The 21,956-nt window shown below is 38.1% G+C and overlaps 1 protein-coding gene across 3 annotated transcripts in view; it reads left to right on the forward strand.

Annotated features, from left to right (window-relative positions):
- Window positions 1-21,956, forward strand: part of KCNIP4 (potassium voltage-gated channel interacting protein 4) — a gene marked incomplete at its 5' end in the record, with an annotated part of 1,198,624 nt that overhangs the window by 1,057,938 nt on the left and 118,730 nt on the right. For 2 of the 3 annotated variants that reach the window (XM_081253795.1, XM_081253794.1), the window contains one exon: window positions 15,250-15,355. The exons of the other annotated variant lie outside the window; for it this stretch is intronic. In XM_081253795.1, the coding sequence (XP_081109921.1) occupies window positions 15,250-15,355 (106 nt within the window). The remainder of the gene's footprint in view (window positions 1-15,249; window positions 15,356-21,956) is intronic. 3 annotated transcript variants of the gene reach the window in all.

Genomic DNA, 21,956 nt, shown 5'->3' on the forward strand with positions numbered 1-21,956 from the left:
GAGACTTAAGCATCAGCAGACATTTGTGGATTTGAAATGAGTTATGCTAGGATTTTCAGAATTAAAATTTCAGTCCACTGTATTTGGGGTGAGGCCTGGTTAGTGTGAATTATAGAGGGATTATGTTTTATCCCTCTATAATTTAAAATCCCTTATGTTTTATTTATTTATCCCTCTATGATCTAAAATCCCTTATGTTTTATTTATTCCTCAAGGAATTTAAGGTCTTAATTGGATGTTTCCATAAGGCTGAAGAGGATGGCCAGAGTTTCTGTTACAAGTTTTAAGGGATATTGCCTTAAAGCAATATTCTACATAGCTCACCATTCATTCAATCTCCCAGCTTTGAAGTTATGAAATTCTTAACAAATGTAACACAAATTTGAGTATTGCATTACTTTCAAATTGGCACATAGTGTGAGACTTTATTACGTATATGGTACTATTTTGAATTTACATTTAAAATATGACCTCCCTTTATGCAACTCAGAGAATTCTCTTAGGCAATATTTTGATGTGGCCAAGTTAGTTACTTATGGAAGGTATCAGACAACATCTACCAAATTGACATGAAATTAATTTTCTTCAGCAGGACATAGCCCCTTAGCTGTTGTGATAAGTTTTAACATCAGATTTTCCTGACTCAATTTCTAATAAATAAAAGTGTCTAGAGGCAGACAGATCTGTCTGTCTTCAAGGACAGTATTTCACAATGTGTGTCAGCATAAAACATTAGTTACTAAAAATCAAATTAGCAGGAGGAGCTACTCATATCCGTCTTAGGGACATTGATTTGTTGTTCTTGATTTTTCTGCAGTGTGGATAGAGAATTTAGGATCGAAGTATTAGGGATCTTTCCAACTATACTGTTTAATTGAATATAACTTATTCTGGACCCATATTGATAAGTTTTGTGGGTATCACTTGTACCTCAACATGTACAATATTGTGCCTAGCAAGTATTCAGTAGATTTACAGCCTGAGCAATAAAGGATGGGCTCTGGGTGGCCGCTTCTTAAAAAAAAAAAAAGAAAGAAAAGAAAAGAAATCTGCATTTGTGTTTTTTCCTCACCTCTGAGAACGTGCAAACATCTTTTTGCATTAAGAGATGCAAACTGGAGTTTAAATCCTTAGCTATTTGTTGAGGGATATAGGAGAAGTGACTTAAAATCTCTGAGATATTTAGGTTATTGAGTATAAAATAGGGATCATACCCAGCTTGCAAAGTTGTTGTAAGGGTGAGTGATGACATATGTAAGATGCCTAGTACCCTGTCTTGCATGTAGCAGGTGCAAAATAATTGGTAGTCGTATTGAGATAGCAGTCTTTTATAGAAAGATAAGTGAACATCAACCACTCGATACATTTTACATTTATTATTCAACATACATTTCATTGAGAAGCTACTATGTGCCAGACACTAAGGCTCTGGGTATAAAGCAATAAAAATACAGAAATTTCCTGCCCTCAAGGAATTTGCTATCCAGTGAAGACAGGCAGGTAATAACTGCAAAATGAAGAACATGGCATTGCCACACAGTTAGAAATCCAGTCAGTTGTAGTGTGAAGTGGATTAATTTACCTAGAAGGAATATGCTTAGTAGCAATTTGCAAAACTTAACAGTACTATTAAGAAGATATCACAAGTATAGCACCATGTCTTATATTTTGAGGGACTCCATATATAAAGTCAAGAATGAATATGTGGCTATGGCATAATTCAATTTTTTCTGGCCTTCTTAAAAATCTGTTAATTGATGCCTGTATTAGTTTCCTAGAGCATCTGTAATAAATTACCGCAAAGTAGATAGCTTAAAACAACAAGAATTTATTCCCTCAGAGTTTGGGAGATCAGAATTCTGAAATTAAGGTGTCAGCATAAGTGGTTTCTTCTGGAGACTCTGAAGGAGAATCTATTTCATGCCTGTTTCTTAGTTTCTGGTGGTTGACAGCAATCACTGGCCTTCCTTGGCTTATAGTTGCCTCACTCAAGTCTCTGCCTCCATCTTTGCATGGCCTTCTTCCCTGTGTGTGGGGGGGTAGGGGTTGGGGAGAGGTGTCCTTTCTCTTATAAGGACACAAGTCATTCAATTTAGGGCCCACCCTAATTCACTATGACCTCATTAACTAATTACACCTGAGAAACTCTTTCCAAATGAGGTCACATTGTGAGATTCAGTGTGAACATGAATTTCTGAGAGATCATTCTCAACCCAGGACAATGTCCATGTAGAAGCAACTAGTTTGCAATATCAGAACTGTACAACTACAGTTCTTTGGAAAATCTGTCTGGTATGGGATCAGTCCAGAACAGAACAATGGTTCTCAAATTTGGCTTCACATTTGAGTTACCTGATTCAGTTAGTCTGGAGTGATTAGGCAGGGCTAATTTTTCTAAGCCACCCTCTTGATTCTCATGAGCAGTAAAGACCAGGTAATTGGTATTCACAAAATTGTAAACATTAGCTTCCTTCCATATTTTATTTGATTTTTATCCCAAGCACCTAGCACAAGGTCTGCCTTATAATATACTCAGTAAATACTATTCATTAGATTAATGAACAAATAGTTTTATAGAATAAACACATTGTTGAAAGATCAAGATTGAATACAGTGACCCAAAGGGATAGGAAAGTAGTGTTTCACATTGGAAGTTATAATGGATTATATGTTATTTCTTCTACATTCATGAGATTTTGCAGAAACAATTACCTCATTCATCTCCTAACTTCCTTGCGATTAGTAAGTGTCAAGTATTATTACCCCTATTTTTCAGATGAAGAAATTGGATTTCCTAGTGCAAACTTCTCTTCAACTGCCTTATTATTTTTTAATACCACCAGGAATTTGATGGATGTCCTGCAGAAAATGGAATTAGAGGCAGCATTTCTGGTGAAGGAACGCAGGTCACCAAGTTTTCAGTTCTATATTCAAGACAGGATGAGTTTTAAGAAACCTAGCTGAGGGGGCAGGGAAGGAAATAAAAATCGCTCTGCAAAGTGAAACAAATGTCCTGTAACTGAAGGTTACACAGTTAGACACACTCAGTAAGTGAAGTAGTCTAGTTATTTACTGGAGCCATTACGAGTGCAGTAGGGAAGTCAGAATGTCAGACCCAGGAGGTAGACAGATGGACATGTGCTTACATCCTGGTCCTGCCACTTATAAGCTACATGCATCTCCCTATGCTTAATGGCCTCACCTGTGATTTGTCTATCATAATATTATCTGCCACATGGAGTTCTTGTAAAGATTAAATGATACAATCCTTACATAATACTTGGCATGTAGAAAGTTCTTGTTACTGTTGTTAGAGGCCCCAGTTGTAGGCTTTATTTATCTCTGCCTTTCCTTAGGGCAAGATCATGTTCAAGTGAGATCTAAAGGACTTTTCTGTTTTAATTGTTTAATTCTTCATATTTATGTTCCTCATTGGATTGTAAATTTTATGAGAGCAGAAACTAGGTTTGTTTTTGACACTGCTTAGTAGGTGAACACTGAATATTTCTAGAATGAAACTTAAGTTAGATTACCTCACTAAAGATTTTGCTCAAAATCTTTCCCTTTTGCCTATTTCACGCTAAGTAAAAGCCAAAGTTCTTATAACACACTATGAGACGCTATAGGATTTTATACTAAAAGGAGCTGAGTAGAGTGAAGAAAAGGAAGCAGTTTTTAATTTTTTTTTTGAAAAAATCCTCTCAAGCATGTTGTTAAAGGGCTGTAGTCTGGTAACTGGCCAATCATAAAATGAACAGGGTAGCCTAGGCTATACTAAAATTAATGTGACTGGGGTAGTGGAGGGGCAGAAAAATTCATTATATAATAAACACTCTGACAAGAAAATAAACTTTATAATCTCAAATCTTATTATAACTCAATTTATAAATTTCATTTGTGGTTTCTTGTCATCAGAAGACTCAACTTCACTCAATGATACAAATTTTCCAAAGGAAAATTTGAAGTTATACAATGCTTAATCATTCAAACACTTAAAAATATATATATTTAAAAAAATTTTTTTGACATCTTTATTGGAGTATAATTGTTTTACAATGGTGTGTTAGTTTCTGCTGTATAACAAAGTGAATCAGCTATACATATACATATATCCTCCCTCTTGCATCTCCCTCCCACCCTCCCTATCCCACCCCTCTAGGTGGTCACCAAGAAACAAGCTGATCTCCCTGTGCTATGCGGCTGCTTTCCACTAGCTATCTATTTTAAATGGATTATTTGTGTTAGCTTGAAGAAAAGAAATAGCACAGTTGGATTTAGGTTTAATTCATATTTATAATACAATTATTATTAAAGGGGCAACACTCAAGATAGAGATTTGGAGGATGCTTTAATTGCTGTTATATCGAAAAAAGGTACTGCTATCCTTTTTGAAATATTCCTTCTTGAGTTGGGTGCTGAGCATTAAACACATTTCAGAAGGAGAACATTATCAAGCCAGGAGCTATGTATATGTAACCTCATTTCAACCTCCTAATGCCCCAGGACATAGCAAAGGCTGACATTACTATCATTCCCATGATACAGGTGAGATCAAAGAGGCTCAGTGAGTTTAAGTTACTTTCCCAAAGTCTTACGAACAAAAAGTGGCAGAACTTATTCAAACCAGTTCTTTCTGACTCCAAAGCTGCAAGTCTTTCTGCTACAAATGTTGCCCAAATTACTTACATTTCTTATGTTACACTTTTTTTATGTTGGTACATTTTTTATGTTGTTTTATCACACAAGATGGATCTAGCCCCTTAAATTTTTTTTTTTTTTTTTTTTTTTTTTTTTGCTGCAGTACATGGGCCTCTCACTGTTGTGGCCTCTCCCGCTATGGAGCACAGGCTCCGGACGCGCAGGCTCAGCGGCCATGGCTCACGGGCCCAGCCGCTCCGCGGCATGTGGGATCCTCCCAGACCGGAGCACGAACCCGTGTCCCCTGCATCTGCAGGCGGACTCTCAACCACTGCGCCACCAGGGAAGCCCCGCCCCTTAAACTTTTAAGTGCACCGCAGAGCGCTATGTTGTACAGCAGATCTCCAGACCTACTTCAACTTGTGTTAAGTGGAAGTTCATACCAGTTGAACATCATCTCCCCATCCCCTTCCCCCAGCCCGTAGCAACCAACAGTCTACTCTCTGCTTCTATGAACTTGACTATTCTTGATGCCTCCTCTCAGTGGAATCATGTCCTTCTGTGACTGGCTTATTTCACTTTGCCTAATGCCCTCAAGGTTCATCCATGTTGTCACACATGGCAAGATCCCCTTCTTTTTTTTAAGCTGAATACTATTCTATCGTATGCAAATATTTATATTTTAGCTCCCTGTCTCATCTCTCCTACTAATTACAGCTATTTTTAAATACCATTTTTTAAAACAAATTTGCACAATTTACATCAACGACAGTGGAATGACCTCAATGACTGCACATTACTCTGTGGGAATGGACCTTACCAGTTGCTAATCCAGCATGACCAGATCATTTGTCATCTAAACCAGAACATTTCTGAACACAAAAAGGGGCTGCTAACAAATGGGATGTTAGGACAACGCATAAACTGTCACTGTCCTGGGCAAACCAGGAGGTCTTGTCACCTTACTTATAGGGAACTCCAGATAACTTCCCAACTCCCACACGAAAGATCTCACCACATAAGCAGTTTTGGCAATCTATGCAGAGGAACAAAGGGCAATTGGGCTTCAATGATGAACGTTACAGGATCCCAAAGAAAGTGGATGCCTTTACCATGTTGTTGTTTTCTGCTAACATCCTGTGGCTAGTATTGTCAATAGAGCAGGGCAGAAACGTGGACAAACACAAGCACTCAGTACTGGTTTGGAAAGCGTTAGAGCTTTTGACAATCTAGTTGTTTACTGACATTCGCCTAGCAATAACTTACAATGATTATCCTATACTCAGCTGACTAAAACTCTCTCTAAATATTTCATGATGCACACGCTCAACACAGAGGTAAAGAAGATCAAATGGGACCCTGTCTTGTTTGAGAGAGAGACTGAGTCAGAGGCAGAGAGACAGACAGAGATAGAGCAGAGATACAGAAAGGAGAAATACAAAGAGACACATAGAAGAACAAACACAGACATGGAGCCAGAGAAACACAGAGACAGAGATGGAGAGGGAGACAGACATAAGGAAGCAAGAAACACTGAAGAAAGTGAGAGATAAAGCTAAAGGAGACACAGAGGCAGGGAGAAACACAGGAGAGAGATGAAGAGGTTGACAGGGCCGCACTCGTTTTATGAGAAACAGGTGTCTTCAAATGGCAGCTCTGAGTCAAATATACTCTATTTACATTTAGATTCTATAGATTATTGCCAGCAAATGCAAGCACTTTCTGGCTCCCTCTTCTGGATTAACTGATAAAGAAGGTAACTTGTTTCACAACCAGGCAAAGCAAAGCAGGTCAGTTAGGAAGGTCAGTGTGATACCTCCAAATTCATCGTTACAAAATTAAATGTAGATATTTTCCCCTGATTTTCAGTCACTAACCCTGCTGCTACACTTCATACATGATGTCTTTGACTGCAAAGTAAAGGAGCTGTTACAGTGGAGGATTCCTGGACTGAATGTCAATATTATGACATAGTATGAGCGTGTTTCATGTTTGGTAATTGCAATCATTGTTGCTTTTGTTGTGGTCATCCATTTACAATGCTTGGCGTCAGTTGATTTATCTCTTGTAAAAGTAAAATACAGTCTGTGTGTGTGAAAACAAAAACAAAAACAAAAAAACAACAAAAAAGTGAATGATTACAATTGTGGGCTGACTGCAGGATCCGATAACAATTGGTGCATCTTGACAGCAATTTTCAGCAAGAATCATCACCAGAGTACAAACTGCAAATTATCTGGGGCCCTGCTTCTTCAGGAATAAATTTGAAAAGCCAAAATGAACTCTGTGTATGTGTGTGTGTGTGTTTATGAGCCCCAAACCCATTTAAAAAATAGACTTGCGAGTGGTAATTCCCATTTGTGACCAGTGAAGATTGTGCTTCCTAGTCCAGCAGCATGTCACTGCTCATGAATCAGCTTGTCACCAATTCAAAGGACATACAGGCAGGATCACCGTGCCACTGCAATGCCCGGTGATTTTGTCATAGTTATTGATTCATGGAAGACACCATGTCTGTGGAAACATTATTAGCCATTTTCCTCCACCAGACATCCACAGGCTTAGGATCCAGGAATAAAAACATCATCTATAATTCAAAAGCACAAGATGGAAGCTTGAACAGGGCTGTGAATTCTGGGGCAGGAGCCTTTATTCCCATTCAAAGCCACAGGAAATACTCATTTTTGCTATCAGCTAGCCTAGAAAAAGGAGGAAGATGAGCATAATTCTCATTATGGTGAAATTACCACTTCTATTACCATCATAGTTACTTATTAAGTTCATAATTCATGGCCCATCACTCATCCCTGAAGCCTGACATTTACATGTAATGGCATTTCTTTGTGTAACAGGAAAAGCAGTCTGTGAAGAATGACCACTTGCATATACACCTTTGAGATGTGGAAGGGTCAGAAATACAGAGCAACCAGAGTGATGATGGGCTGATTGGTTCTCCGTAATGTCAGGCTTTGTAAGATGAAACCTTTCGCATTGGTAAAAATGAATGCACTTTCATTCAGTTACATCATGATTTAAAGTGGCCTACTTGCTTGCACACTTACTTTTTATTCTTTGGTTTGTATTCCTTTCTTTCATGATTTCTGAAGCACTAGGGCCCTAGGAGACTGGAGTAACTTCTAATTGCAGGGATAAGAGAGTTGACTTAATTTTGATTTGTAAGGCAATAAATTTGTTATAGATTATTGGATTCAGCAGTTTATATAGCCAATTAATTTAAGGTATTCATCTGTCCATTGTAGGTGTCAATAAATATTAATTGAATAAATTAATAAATGAGTAAGATTAATCACTCAATAAATATATATATATATATTAGTGCCTGATATATGTAATACACTGTGCTAGTTGCTAATAATCAAAATAGGGTAAGAAACTTTCTCAGCTCATTAGGTATTTTTGCTAAAAAATCACTCCAATGAAACCTCCCTGGCCACCACATTTAAAATTACAAGTCTTGGGCTTCCCTGGTAGCGCAGTGGTTGAGAGTCCACCTGTCGATGCAGGGGACACGGGTTCATGGCCTGGTCCGGGAAGATCCCACATGCCGCGGAGTGGCTGGGCCCGTGAGCCATGGCCGCTGAGCCTGCGCATCCAGAGCCTGTGCTCCGCAACGGGAGAGGCCACAGCAGTGAGAGGCCTGCATACCACCAAAAAAAAAAAAAAAAAAAAAAATTACAAGTCTTCCTCATCCCACCTCCCAACCTATTCCCCAGTAGGCCTCAGCCCTGCTTTCAATCTAACAAATTTTATATTTTTCTATTTATTTTTGTTTATTACTTCTTCTTCCTTGACTCTAATGTAAGATCGATTAAAGCCGGAATTTTTGTCTGGTTTAATCACTGAAGTATTCCCAGCACCTGGGATAGTACAAAGCACAGTGAAGGCATTCAATAAATGTTTTTTGAATAAGTGAAATAAGGAACAAATAGAATTCGTCCCTCAGAGAATGCAGGTTTAATAAAAGAAACTAATAAATCAGTCATGTAATATAATAGATGTTACCATCAGTGTAGTTGGTTAGACCCCAGAGAACAGGGACGTTTTCTTATATGACCACTGTGTACATACAATTCTACAACAAACACTATTTACAATATATGCATTATAATAAGTGCTTTTAAAATAAATGAATAAATAAATATTTATGTGATGCAATTAATCTATCAAAGAGTATTTGGTTTCTATGGGGGTAAATTGCCCTCCATACTAAGACATTTTGCTGGTCGACCTACCTTCAACATCAATCTTCTTTCAGTGTTATTGGCTGGGGAATGCAGTCCATAGCATTCTTAGTAGAGTGCCTTCATACACAGCTGTCCAGTTGGAGTGTGGGAAGGACACCGCTTCACATGCTGTGAGGATGTATACCCCCATGCAGATTCCAAATACATCTGCCAATTACAGACATGCAGCCAATCTGCACATTTTGAGACCGTGTCGTAAGACATAGAGTCTGATTTCATGCTTTCATTAGATATTGATTGAACACTCTTTATATTTTAGGAACTGTGGAAAGTAATGGGGATACAGTAGTGAATAAAAAAGATTGGGTTTCTGGTTTCATGATATGGTTGAGAGTAAGCCTACTGTCTTATATATTCTCCCTGCTTCTCTGTTCTTCTGTCTCTGACTTCTTTGGGGTTAACCAAATATTTTTGATATTACATTTTACTTCCTCAATTGGAATTTTGACTGCACTTCCTTTTATTATTTTCATTTGTTTTCCTAGCATCTAGAAATTGTAATCTGTCTTCTTCACTTATTCAGACTATTTACAGGTAATATTGTCCCACTTTGTGTAAAATGTACAACAGTAAAATTTCATTTACTTTCCCCCATACTTTATGCTATTATTGTCAGAAATGTAATATCTACAAATGAAATAAACCCCACAGTATTTTTTGGTTGTTTTAAACAAATAAGAGAAAAATGAGATAATATTTTATATTTATTCACATATTTTCAATTTCCAGTGCTCTTTATTTCTACCTGTACATCTAACTTTTCATATCATGTAATTTCCTTTCAGCCTGAAGAAATTCCTTTATAATTGCTGGTAATACGGGTCTAGTAGCTATGATTTCTGTCAGCTTTAGTTTATCTGAAAATATCTTTATTTCATCTTTATTCTCAAAAAAACTATTTTCACTGAATATAGAATTCTGGGTTGAAAGTCTTTTTATTCCCCCCAGAACTTATTCCATTGTTTTCTGTCATCTATTGTTTCTGATGGAAAACCATTCTTATATTATTTAACCTCTATAACACATCTTTTTAGTCTGTTTTTTTTTAGTTTTCTAATTTTTTTCAATAATTTGACTATGACCTGTCTATGTGATACATCTTGTATTTATCTTGATTGAGGTTCAAGTTTCTTGGATATGTACATTGATGTTTATAAACAAATTTGGAATGTTTTGGCCATTTATTTTTCTAATTTTTCTCTTCTATCTCATTTGGTTCTCTAACTACATTCATGTTAGACTATTTGATATTGTCTCACAAATCACTAAGGAACTAGTGATTTTTTAATCTCTTTTTAATCTCTTTTCCTCTCTGTTATTCAGGTTGGATGATTTGTCTCTTTCCATCTCCATTCAAGCTCTTAACTCTTTTCTCAGTCATCCCCAATGTGCTGTTAAGCCCATCTCGAAAAGCTCTTTCATTTTAGATATCTTACTTTTCACATCTAAAATTTCCATTTGGTTCCTTTTGTAATTTTATTTTCACTGCTAAAATGTTTCACCTGTTTACTTATTATGGCTAATTTTTTCTTTAAAGTCCAACATCTATGTCATCCTAGGGTGAGTTTCTATTGACTGCTTTTTAAAAAATCTTGAGTATGGGTCACATTTTTGTACTCCTTCACATGTCTACTAATGCTTGGTAGCATGATGGACATTGTTATAGTACACTGTAGGGAGTTTAGATTGTGTTATCTTCTTTTAAAGTGTGTTGAGTATTCCTCTGGAAGGCTTTCCACAGTTGCTAGCACTTTTGGTGTTGCCAAGTTCGGGTCTATTATATGTTAAGATAGGTCAATTTTGATGCTATACTTAGTTATAGGGTGTGGCTCTTACTCTGGGAAATGATACTTTCTCCAAAAGCATAGTCTTTCTGAGCTCTCCAGTGCATTCCAGAGGTGCTCAATGCACAGTGCAATTTCTTTCTTTCCTTCTTTCTCTCTTTTTTTCCTCTTCCTTTTTATTTATTTATTTATTTTTTGTGGGGAGCCTGGGCAAGAACTCCAACATCTTGCAGCACTGTACAATTTCTGATATCTCCATTCAGTTCTCAGTCCTATAGCAGCTTCTGCTTGCTGAGTATTATGAAGTCTGTCCCTGAGCATGCATCACCCAGCCCTTGGTCAATGACTGTATTAGTCAGTGTTTTCCAGAGAAACAGAACCAAGAGGATATATACAGATAAACAGAAAGACACTTATTTTGAAAGATTGGCTCATTCAATTACAAAGGCTGAGAAGTCCCACAATCTACCATCTGAAAGCTAGAGGCCCGGGAAAGCTGATGGTATAATTCCAGTCCAGACTCAAAGGCCTGAGAACCAGGGGAGCCAATGATGTAAGTCCCAGTCAGAGTCAAAAGACCTGAGAACCAGGAGCACCAATGTCTGAAGGCAGGAGAAAATAGACGTCTGAACTCAGGCAGAGAACAAATCCGCCTTCCTCTACTTTTTTGTTCTGTTCAAGCCCTCAACCTATTGGATGATGCCCACCAGCACTGATGAATGTGATCTTTTTTTATTCAGTCTACCAATTAAATTGCTAATCTATTCTAGAAACATCCTCACAGACATACCCAGAGATAACGTTTTGCCAGCTATCTGGACAACTTTTAGCCCAGTTATGTTGACACATACAATTAACCATCACAATTACCCACATTCATTTAATTTTCACACAGCTCCTCCCCTCTGACACACATAACAGTTCTCTCTTCTTCGGCACCTTGCCCTGCAAACTCCAGTCTCTGCCACCTCAGCACAGTGAGCATGCACTCCACCTCTCTGAACTCTGGAAAGAAAATGCCCCCAGGCAGAGGGAGCTGGGCATTGTGGATCTCACCTCTTGGGTTTTTCTCTCCAGTACCACTGTTCTACATTGCTTGTTGTTCAGTGCTTAAAAACAGTTGCCTCATATACAGGCATACCTCATTTTATTGCACTTCACAGCTATTGCTTTTTTTTTTTTTTTTTTTACAAATTGAAGGTTTGTGCAACACTGGGTTGTCAGATGATGGCACTGGGAAACAAAAATTTATGTGACTCATTTTATTGTGGCATTCACTTTATTGCAGTGGTCTGGAACAGAATCTGCAATGTCTCTGAGGTACGCATGTAACTTGCCAGTTATATGGTTGCTCATGGTGAGATAATACTTCCAATAATATTTATTTACTCTCTAAAGGCTGGAGGTAAAAATCTTCAATCTTACATTGCAGTAGGGAAGACATGTCAAATACATAATTGTATCATCAATTGTTTTAATTATATTTGTGAGAAGGCTATGAAGGAGAAACACAGGAAATTATAGAGTATAGAGTAAAGCTGTTCATAACCTAGTTTGGTCTGCCATGTAAAGTTTTCCTCAGAAAGTGATTATTGAACTGAAATCTCAAGTATGACAGAGCAGAAGTTAACTAGGCCACAATGAAATAAAACAAAATTTCAGAGAGAGATAATAGCATGTGGAAAGGACCTGAGGGGTACACTGAAGGACTGAAAAAATTTGATACCTAACATTCACTGAGTGTACGTTAGGAATAGCCACTGTGCTAAATGCTTTATATATTATCTCATTAGCTTCTAACACCATTATGAGGTAGATACTATTACTAATCCATTTTATTGATGAGGAAACTGAGATTCAGAGAGATTAAATACTTACCCAAAATCATATAGCACTGGGATCTACCTAGGCTGTTTTATTACCATGCTGGAACACTCAGACACTATAAGGGGAAAAGAGCGGAATGATCTGATAACAGAGAAGGAAAGATAGGGAGGGAGAGGAAGGGAGAGCTAAAGCTCTCTTTAGCTTTTTAGCTAAAGCTCTCATTGAGAAGAAAACACAATAAAAACCACCGTATACAATTTACATTTAAATATATTCCTAAAAGGGACTTAAAAAATATGTTTTGACAACCAAGATCTGTAGTATAAAGTCTTTGTTTGTTTTATAAAGAAAAGACAGACACCCTGAGAAATTTAATAATCTGCCCAAGGTCACTACTGAAATCTAAGACTTTTAACTACTGACTGAAAACAGCAACCTGTAAAATTTGTAGCCCCAAGTACAGTTCAGAAGATGCTCCAGGGAAGAACATCATTAATTACCAAATTGGAGGTGGGGACAGGGAATGTAACATTAATACTTAAGTACCTGGGAAGCAGAAAGGTCCCTTTCCCACACCCAGGCCTGAGGGTCCAGGAAGCTGTCACAGAGAGAGTGAGCTTGGCAGATATCAGAAATTAAGGGAAAAGGAGGAAATCAAGCAACCAGCAAATATTTCTTGAGAGTCTGACACATGCCAGTTTCAGGCATGTTTGTAGAGTTGGACTAGACAACAAGATATCAAATCTGAAGAAAAGAAGTTGGGTAGGAGGTAACACTAGTCTCTCTTCTACTGCAGATGGCTGGTAAAACCTTCTCTCTAACTCCTTGTCAGGATAGGGTCTCAATCAGCAAGAGGGGACGATACCCAGAGCAATGGGGTGTGATACAGGGGCAATAGAGAAGATAGAGCAGAGGAGGGAGGTGGGTCATTCTTCTATGGGGAAGGCTGCAAACATGACAGGGAAAGTTTACCAAGGCAAGTGTGTTTGAACAGAGTTTTGAAGGCTGCACGAGCAGGTAGAAGTTGAAAATTGGTGAAGGACCCACCAGACTGCGCATACAGTGGCACAGAGGTTTGAAAGAACGTGAATGGAAGAAGCAGAATGTCCTGCTTGAGAAACTAAAGCAAAATCATCATGCTCCAGACACATTTACAAAGGAGAGGACACTTAGATGGACATGTCTCTTTAGAAATATACGAAGAAGCCAACTAGACTCTGTTTTATGTAAATCAGACTTATTTCACAAGTTTAAAAGCTCCCTTAGATACTAATCTAGGTAATGAGATCGGGTCTTATTTTGGTATTGAAAGTGAATCTATTCACTCATTTGTCAGACATTTATTGATCTCTTCTTATGTGCCAGACTCTCAACCAGCACTTGGCATATCAAGTAAGCAAGATATTTCACACCATATGTGTCAAGGGGAGAGGAGGGACCTGTTGTGTGAGTTTCAACAAAGGCGAGAAGGGTGGCATGGCCAGTGGCTGATGGTCTAAGACAGGGAGGGTGGTGGACAATGCTGTCAGAGTGAGACAGGGCCAGATCATGCAGGGATTGGGGTCTGTGGTAGAAAGTGTGGATTTTTTTCATGAAGGTTTTAGGGGGCTTTTAAGTATGTAAATGATCTGATGTGATTTTCGTAGCTACTAGTTTGCTGTCAGCCCAACACAAGAGATCTATCAGGTTTTTTAGCCAGTGGACACCAATGGTAGGATGAATAGCTCCAAAGGGAAATAGATCAGTAGCCTTGCAGTCAGGACTCTTTATAATTCCTAAGATGGGAATTATAAAGTAGAAAAGCAACAAGAGATACATTTGCCATGTTCATATTATAAAGATGGTCTAACCTTGATTTAAATTGGTCTTTTTGCTGTTGCTTTATACTTAGGGAGGCAATATATATATAGCAACATGCAAATTCAGGCTTCTGGTCACTCAGAGTGGGCAAGTTGGTGCTGAGCTGAACAAGTGTGACTCCTGACACCAATAGTTTTTCAGGCACTTGCTAGCTTGCCCACTGGGTCACTACTGATTTTTCTTGAGTCGTCTCCAACTATCTGAAGTCACAAATACTGCTCCGTCTACTCCTGGGTTAACGTTTTGTGAACACACCTTGTTTCTTTTGCAATCACTCTGTTTGAATGAGCCCCATCCATTTATGTCCACATGTGAATATATGAAGGATGTCCCATCTCTGGGCACGTCAGCTTATGCTAATGAAGCTGTGTATGAAGGACATCTATTTTCTCACTTTCAGGGAAGGCAAAAGTACTAACAGATGATTGTGATGTGAATGATTTATGCAGAGCACCCACTCCTCTGGAATCAAAGATGGGGAGCAATGCATGCACCAAATTGTCACGTGGGCCCTTAATACTGGTTTCAATATTGAAATTTCAATCCAGTTAACTTTTTTAGTGATATTTGTTCTATTCCCAATTTAAGACCAAGAAAAGCCAGCAAATTTTATTTTTGCCACTCAGAAGATATATTTGCATGATTCTTTTTTCATGGGGTAATCGTGATCTAATGCAACATAAAGAAAACCTAAAAAGTGAGAAAAGCAAAGGGAAAACAAGGATTTAATTTTTTCCTTCTGGGATCCCAACCCTCTGCCTGAGAGGATGGCTGCTCTCAGATCCTGCCTGCCCGGCGTCTGCTGACACACCCTGCAGCATGCCTGAGTTTCTCTCTGCAGACAGCATTAACAGAACCCATCCCGTATCTTCTAGGTTTCCTCTACACTCAGAACAGCACCAAGCGCAGCATTAAAGAGCGGCTCATGAAGCTCTTGCCCTGCTCAGCTGCCAAAACGTCGTCTCCTGCTGTTCAAAGCAAGTTTGTTTGTTTGTTTTTCTCCCCCAAACTTCACTTGTTTTGTTTGTTTAGGTCTGCATGCATTGCAGTTCTCTGCTTCTAAAAAGAATCCATATATTATATTCTGCAAAACTAACTCTATTAATGTACTCGTCTTTACTTAAATACCCAGGGGAGCCTCTGTGCAGTTGTGAGGTACTTCCCATTTGGCAGACTGACAGCACAGTGCTAGTAACAGGAGTCTGGGCTTCAAAACATTTGGAAATTTTGTTTGTTTGTTTTGTTTGTTTGTTTGTTTTTTATTTTAGAGGGTAGGTATTATCATTTTAATTTTACAGATCAAAAATTTAATACGAGAGAGATTAAGCAAATAGCCCAAGATCACCTAATTTGTTCAATATGTAGCTAATATTTGATTCCTGGCAGCTGTGTTCTATTGTCTGCACACTTATCCACCATGTGATTTTTTTTTTAACATCTTTATTGGAGTATGATCTGAGGTGTAGGGTCGCCGCTCAGATAACTCTAGGGATTCCCATTGCCTAAATTGTTAGCAGAGCAGCTGTGCACTTTAAACTGCAATGCCTCATAAATTTCCTGATTCACATATATGTATTTTTTGTGTAATTTAGATACTACCAAACATCAGAAATGTTACTAGGTTTGAAAAACTACTATAAAGTGGAAAACATTTACCAAATATGACTTTTCTTCTCTGCCCACTCTTTCCCTGTATCATCAGGGGTCTCTAGGAAAACAAAACCAATACATATATACAGGCAGGTCTTTCTTAGCTTACGTCCTGATAAACCCATCCTAAGTTGAAAATATTTTAAGTCTGAAATGCATTTAATACACCTGACCTACTGAACATTGTAGCTTAGACTAGCTTACCTCAAATGTGCTCAGAACACTTCCATTAGCCTAAGGTTGGGCAAAATCATCTAACACAAAGCTTATTTTATAATAAAGTGTTGAATATCTCTTGTAATTTATTAAATACTGTGCTGAAAGTGAAAAGCAGAATGGTTGTCTGGGTGCACAATAGACGTAAGCATATCGGTTGTTTACTCTCGTGAGCAATGGCTAACTGGGAGCTATGGATTGCTACCGCTGCCCAGCATCATGAGAGAGGATCTACCGGATTGCATATCACCAGCCCAGGGAAAAGATCAAAATTTGAAGTACAGCTCTACTGAATGCGTTTCACTTTTACACCATTTGTAAAGTTGAAAAATCGTAAGTCAAACCATCCAAAGTCTGGGACCATCTGTATACATATACATACACCTACACATGTGCATATACATATATATATGGATTTATTTTAAGGAATTGGCTCACATGACTGTGGGAGCTGCCATGTCCAAAATTCATAGGTCTAACAGGCTGGAAACTCAGGCAAAATTTGATACTGTAGTCTTGAATCAGAATTCTCTTTTCAAGACAACTCACTTTTTGCTTAAAGCCTTTCAACTGATTGGATGAAGCCCACTCACATTATCCAGGGTAATCTCTTAAAGTCATCTGATTACAGATGGTAACCAGGTCTACAGAATACCTTCAGAGCAACAGTTAGATTAGTATTTGATTAAAGAACTGGGTACTATAGCCTAGCCAAATTGATAAATCAGACTAATCATCACATCTTCATCCTCTTTTTCTCCAATTTTGTGACATTCTTAAGCAGTTGAATATAGAGGATTTATAAAGGGACACCCTCTATTTTGTAAAGATATCTTACGCAATTTATAGTGAACATTTACAAGCATCCTATTTTTACAAACATTCTTTCATATACAATTTTTTTCTAGCATCAAACGTGTTAAAATCAGATAGAAAAGGTAGTGTTCTTTGCCAGTGAGGTAACAAACATTAAGAAGCTAGGTGAGCTATTCCAGGTGTAGGGCTACAACCCATATCTTCACCTACTCTCCTTCTTTTCTGCCACATCATTTTGTAGGAACTGATGAACTCAATGAGTGATTAAAATATGTGAACGCTCTAAAATTCCACTAGTCTCGACAACACAGAGAAAATATGGAACGTACCTCAGACAACCCAGTATGTCCTGTCAAAAGTCCCAGAGTAGCATAGTAATTTATTTCAGCGGCACTGACCAAAGTTAATATATCATAATAATATTTTATTAATTCACTGATTCATTCAACATATATCTATTATATGTCAGTTCCTGTTCCTCTGCTGGGAGGTAGGGGAGTAAATACAACAGCCTTTAAAAAGCTTTGTCCTACTAGAACCTCCTGTGGGGTAAGTGGGCAGGACCAAATTATTTTTATCAGTAATAATCCTATGGGCAAAAAAAATACATTGTTAAGATACATTGCTTTGATTTTTTTCCTTCTTTGCACATACACACACACTATCTCACAGACAAAACATAGCAGGTCATCAGCCTGGAAGACCACAATTCAGAAAGATGCCAGAACCTCAATTCTACACGGTATTGAAGCTGTAGACATTTTTATTGCTACTATTTGTCAGTGAATGTTGCTTATTAGAGCCATTGCTTTTCCCCTTTCAGGTTGAAATAAAAATTGCCAATTTATCAGATATTTATCAAAAACAGAGTCATCTGTACAAAGCAGACAAGTAAAATGTAACTTTCAGATGGATCTCTCTGCTCACTTAGGGAAGAACAAAATCGTTGTGCCTTGCTAGCACTCCTCCTGAATCAGTATTGTGGAAAGCCACACCTCTAAGTAAGTGTTCACAGAGGATGCAATGCAATTTTCAACTAAGTGTGAGGAAAAGGTCAGGACATTTCTTGAAAGGAAAAGAAAATAACAGAAGATACTAAAAAATTAGCAGACTGACCTAAAAGCTAATATTTTTATAAAAATGGGATTTCACAAAACTGGCTGCTCTTGAACCCACACTAGATGTGGCCTTAGATTTGTGGACCCCCCAAAGGTCCGCAGATATAAAACTCCCTCCCCCACTAGCCACCACTTTCCCTCTTATCCACCCATCGCAAGAAAACCCCAGCACATCGAAGTAGATTACTTGAAAAGGAGACCACATTAATTCCATTGCTATATTAGGAAGTTTTTTTTTTTTATTAGATCCCTAACCATGTTCCGGGCCCTAAGCAGTTGGGCACAGGACTGAAAAGCTGATGTGAAAACATGAAGCAGGAGGCAGGTGGTTGGAGACAGGACCCTAGCCCACCAGGAGAAAAAATATGGGGACCAAACATTTCCATGTGGGACCATAGAGAGCCCTCCAGTGGGGTCTGGATTGACTGGGTTAGTTCCAAGCTTGAATCACCTGCACAGGGGCTGCAGAAATATTCTCCATGAGATCCTATGCAGCTTCAAAGCTAGAGAGCTGAAATTTAGTTTAATAAGAGGCCAATACTCATTCTAAATTCCATTTTCTTTTTTCAGGAAGGCAGAAATGACAGGGTTTTTCATTCCTCTTGGCAGGAATGTGAGATTTATCAATATTATGCAAATAACAAAAGAAAAAAAAATCTTTTCTGTAGAGAAAAAGCAAACTTCTGCTGAGTTATAGAGCACTTGGATTCCCTAAACCAGAGAACCCAAGAGTTTGAAGGGATCCTTCCCTCACATCTGGTTCCCCGAAAGACTTCCTCTCATTACTAGAGAGCAGGCCTGCTTCTTTAAGAAAATAACCATTTGGTTATTGCCAGCTTTACAGAGCAATCTTCCTCATGCTGAGCCCAAAGCAGCCTTCCTTTAACTTCCAACAATAGTGGTCCTTGTCCTGACCTTCTGCTTCTTTTTCCCAGGGACAGGCTTCTGCCTCCTTCTGCTCTGGAGTTGAGAGTGTGAATGCTTTTTTTTTTTTTTTTAATAAAAGTCACTCATGGCATTATTTCATTCTTTTTAATGGCTGAGTAATATTCCATTGTATATATGTACCACATCTTCTTTATCCATTCATCTGTCGATGGACATTTAGGTTGCTTCCATATCTTATATACAAAATAGAAACAGACTCACAGACTTAGAGAATGAACTTTTGGTTACCGGGGGGAAGGGTGGAGGGAGGGATATACTGGGAGTTTGGGACTGACATGTACACATGGCTATATTTAAAATAGATAGCCAGCAAGCACCTACTGTATAGCCCAGGGAATTCTGCTCAATATTCTGTAATAACCTAAATGGGAAAAGAACCTGAAAAAGAATAGATACATGTATATGTATGACTGAATCACTTTGCTGTATGCCTGAAACTAACACAACAGTGTTAATCAACTATACTCCAATATAAAATAAAAAGTAAAAAAAAATATTTTTTAATAAATAAAGTCATTCATGTTCATGGCAGTAATTTGGAAAGTACAACACACAGCACATAACACACTCACACCACACAACACACAATCTTACTATGCTCCTGTACTTTGAAGTAACTACAAATAATAGGTAACATCTTTTTTTCATCCGTGTGTGCATTAATGATCCCATCCATACCAAATATTTATCCATTTCTTACATTGCATACCTTCATAAGTATTAACCTTGTTATTAAAATGTAAATATCATTTTAATGGCAAACATAATATTCCATTGTATAGTTACAGTATGTTGTATTTGACCACATTCCCTGGCTTTTGAATATTTAGATTTTTTCCCTTTGTCTCTTTTTTCCCCATAATATAAATAGCACTGAGATAAATATCTCTGTGTATATAACTATGTATGTCTTTTAGATTATTTTCTCCCAGATTTGAAATTATTGGATGAAAGAATTAATTTAAGTGAATGCAAGCTTCCCCATATACATTAGAAAATTGTTTTTTGAGTTGGTATTTCAAATATTTAAACACATCACACATTATTACTTCTTGAGTGTTTTTAATATCCTCAATATCTGGAATCTGTATGTATTTTTTAGCCATTTATTAAATGCAGACTTGAAATATTAGTTCTGCTTCTTGTGTCTCAAATGAAAGCATTAAAAGAAGTAGCACATGACAAAGGTTTTCTGCATGAAAAACAATAGACATTATTACATTTTTTTGAAAATCAAATGTATCGCTCACTTTTAACAAGAGGTAAAAATAATAAACCCTGATCTTCTTGTTACAGCACACATCTTGACTTTGATGTTTGAGGAGACTGTCAGACAAATACAAAAGTCCAACTGCCTTGGAAAGATATTGGGGAACAACAAACAAGGCTTTAGGAAGGAGGTGACAGATGCTCGCAATGGCCTGCCGTGGGGCAGCCTGGCTATTTGTTGGTCAGAAGTGATAGACGTGATCTAGTGAGAGTTAATTTAGAACTTAGAATGTCTTCTCCCTGACTCAAATAACTCCCAACCAAGAGTGAGAAATGAATAAGAACTCAGGCTGGTGACACCTGGACCAAGAGTTAAGGATTAGCTGTTTAAGATTTTTGCCCCTGTCCCCTGAGCTGGCCAGTTGCCCACTGCTCTTTGAACACCCAAGCCAGGACGCAGACAAGACCATCCACCAGATGTGATGGCCTTATCACCATCATTTATTCATTGGCATCACTAGCTGCCCAGTTGCTGAAGTTAGATTCATCCATCGTTCCTCTGCTTTCTGCCTGCCCCCCACCACCTTACGGGTCACTAAACTCTGGTCAGTTTCTCCCTGAAATATCTATTAAATTAACTTCTCCTTTCTATCTCTTGTCCTAGGACTGTCAAGCAAATCCTCATTACCTCTTCCAAAAACTACTGAAAAAGGCAAATGGTGGCAGCCTTGGTTTAGTGTCATTCATACATTTGAATTCCTATTGTGCCTCCTACTAAATGAAATGCCTGCAATTATTTACTTAAATCCTCTGCACCCTAGTTCCCTTATTTACTCATTCATCCCACAATATTTTTGAGGGACTATGTGTGGCAGGCACGATTCTAGGCACTGATTTTATAGTGGGAAATAGGATGTGTCAGTTCACTGCCTTCATGGAGCTTATATGGGAAGAGAGATGATAAACATGAAAACCAAGGTAATCTCAGGAATTGATGAGTATTATGAAGGCAGTAAACCTATGGTAATATAATGGAAACTGAATGCAGGTAGAGGAGATACTTTGCTTCATTGATGAGGTGACATTTGAGACCCTAAAACCGGAGGAGGCTCTGGTCATGAGAGGGTCTGGAGAGGTCCAAGGAAGAGGTAACAGCAACTGCAAAGGTTCTAAGGAGAAAAGTTGCATAGTTTATTCACGGTACAGAAAAAGACCATTGTGATCATCAGAAAAATAGGTTTCTGTGGGGATTAAAAAGTTGATTCATGCAAAGTACTTAGTAAATGAAATGTCATGAGTATGCATATATGACAAGTATTAACTCAGTTGATACTCCCAACCACCTTCTGAGGCAGATGTACTATTTTCCCCATACAATGGCTGAGAAAACTGAGGCACAGAGAAGTGAAACAACTTTCCGTATTGACAGAACTGGGACTCCAACTCCAGAGCCTGCTGTCTTCATCGTTTTATCAGACTGAGCTCTGATATTGATTGAGGAAGCCCTTTTAGGCATATAATTGTAGCTCTTTTTCGTTATATAAATCGCAAGTCTTAAAATTGTTAAGAAACAGGGGAAAGCATTAGGTCTGGCCCTCTGGCTTCAGAAAGCTAGGGCTTACGTC

Source organism: Mesoplodon bidens, assembly GCF_964165515.1.
Source record: "Mesoplodon bidens genome assembly, chromosome: 1".
Lineage (NCBI taxonomy): Eukaryota > Metazoa > Chordata > Mammalia > Artiodactyla > Ziphiidae > Mesoplodon > Mesoplodon bidens.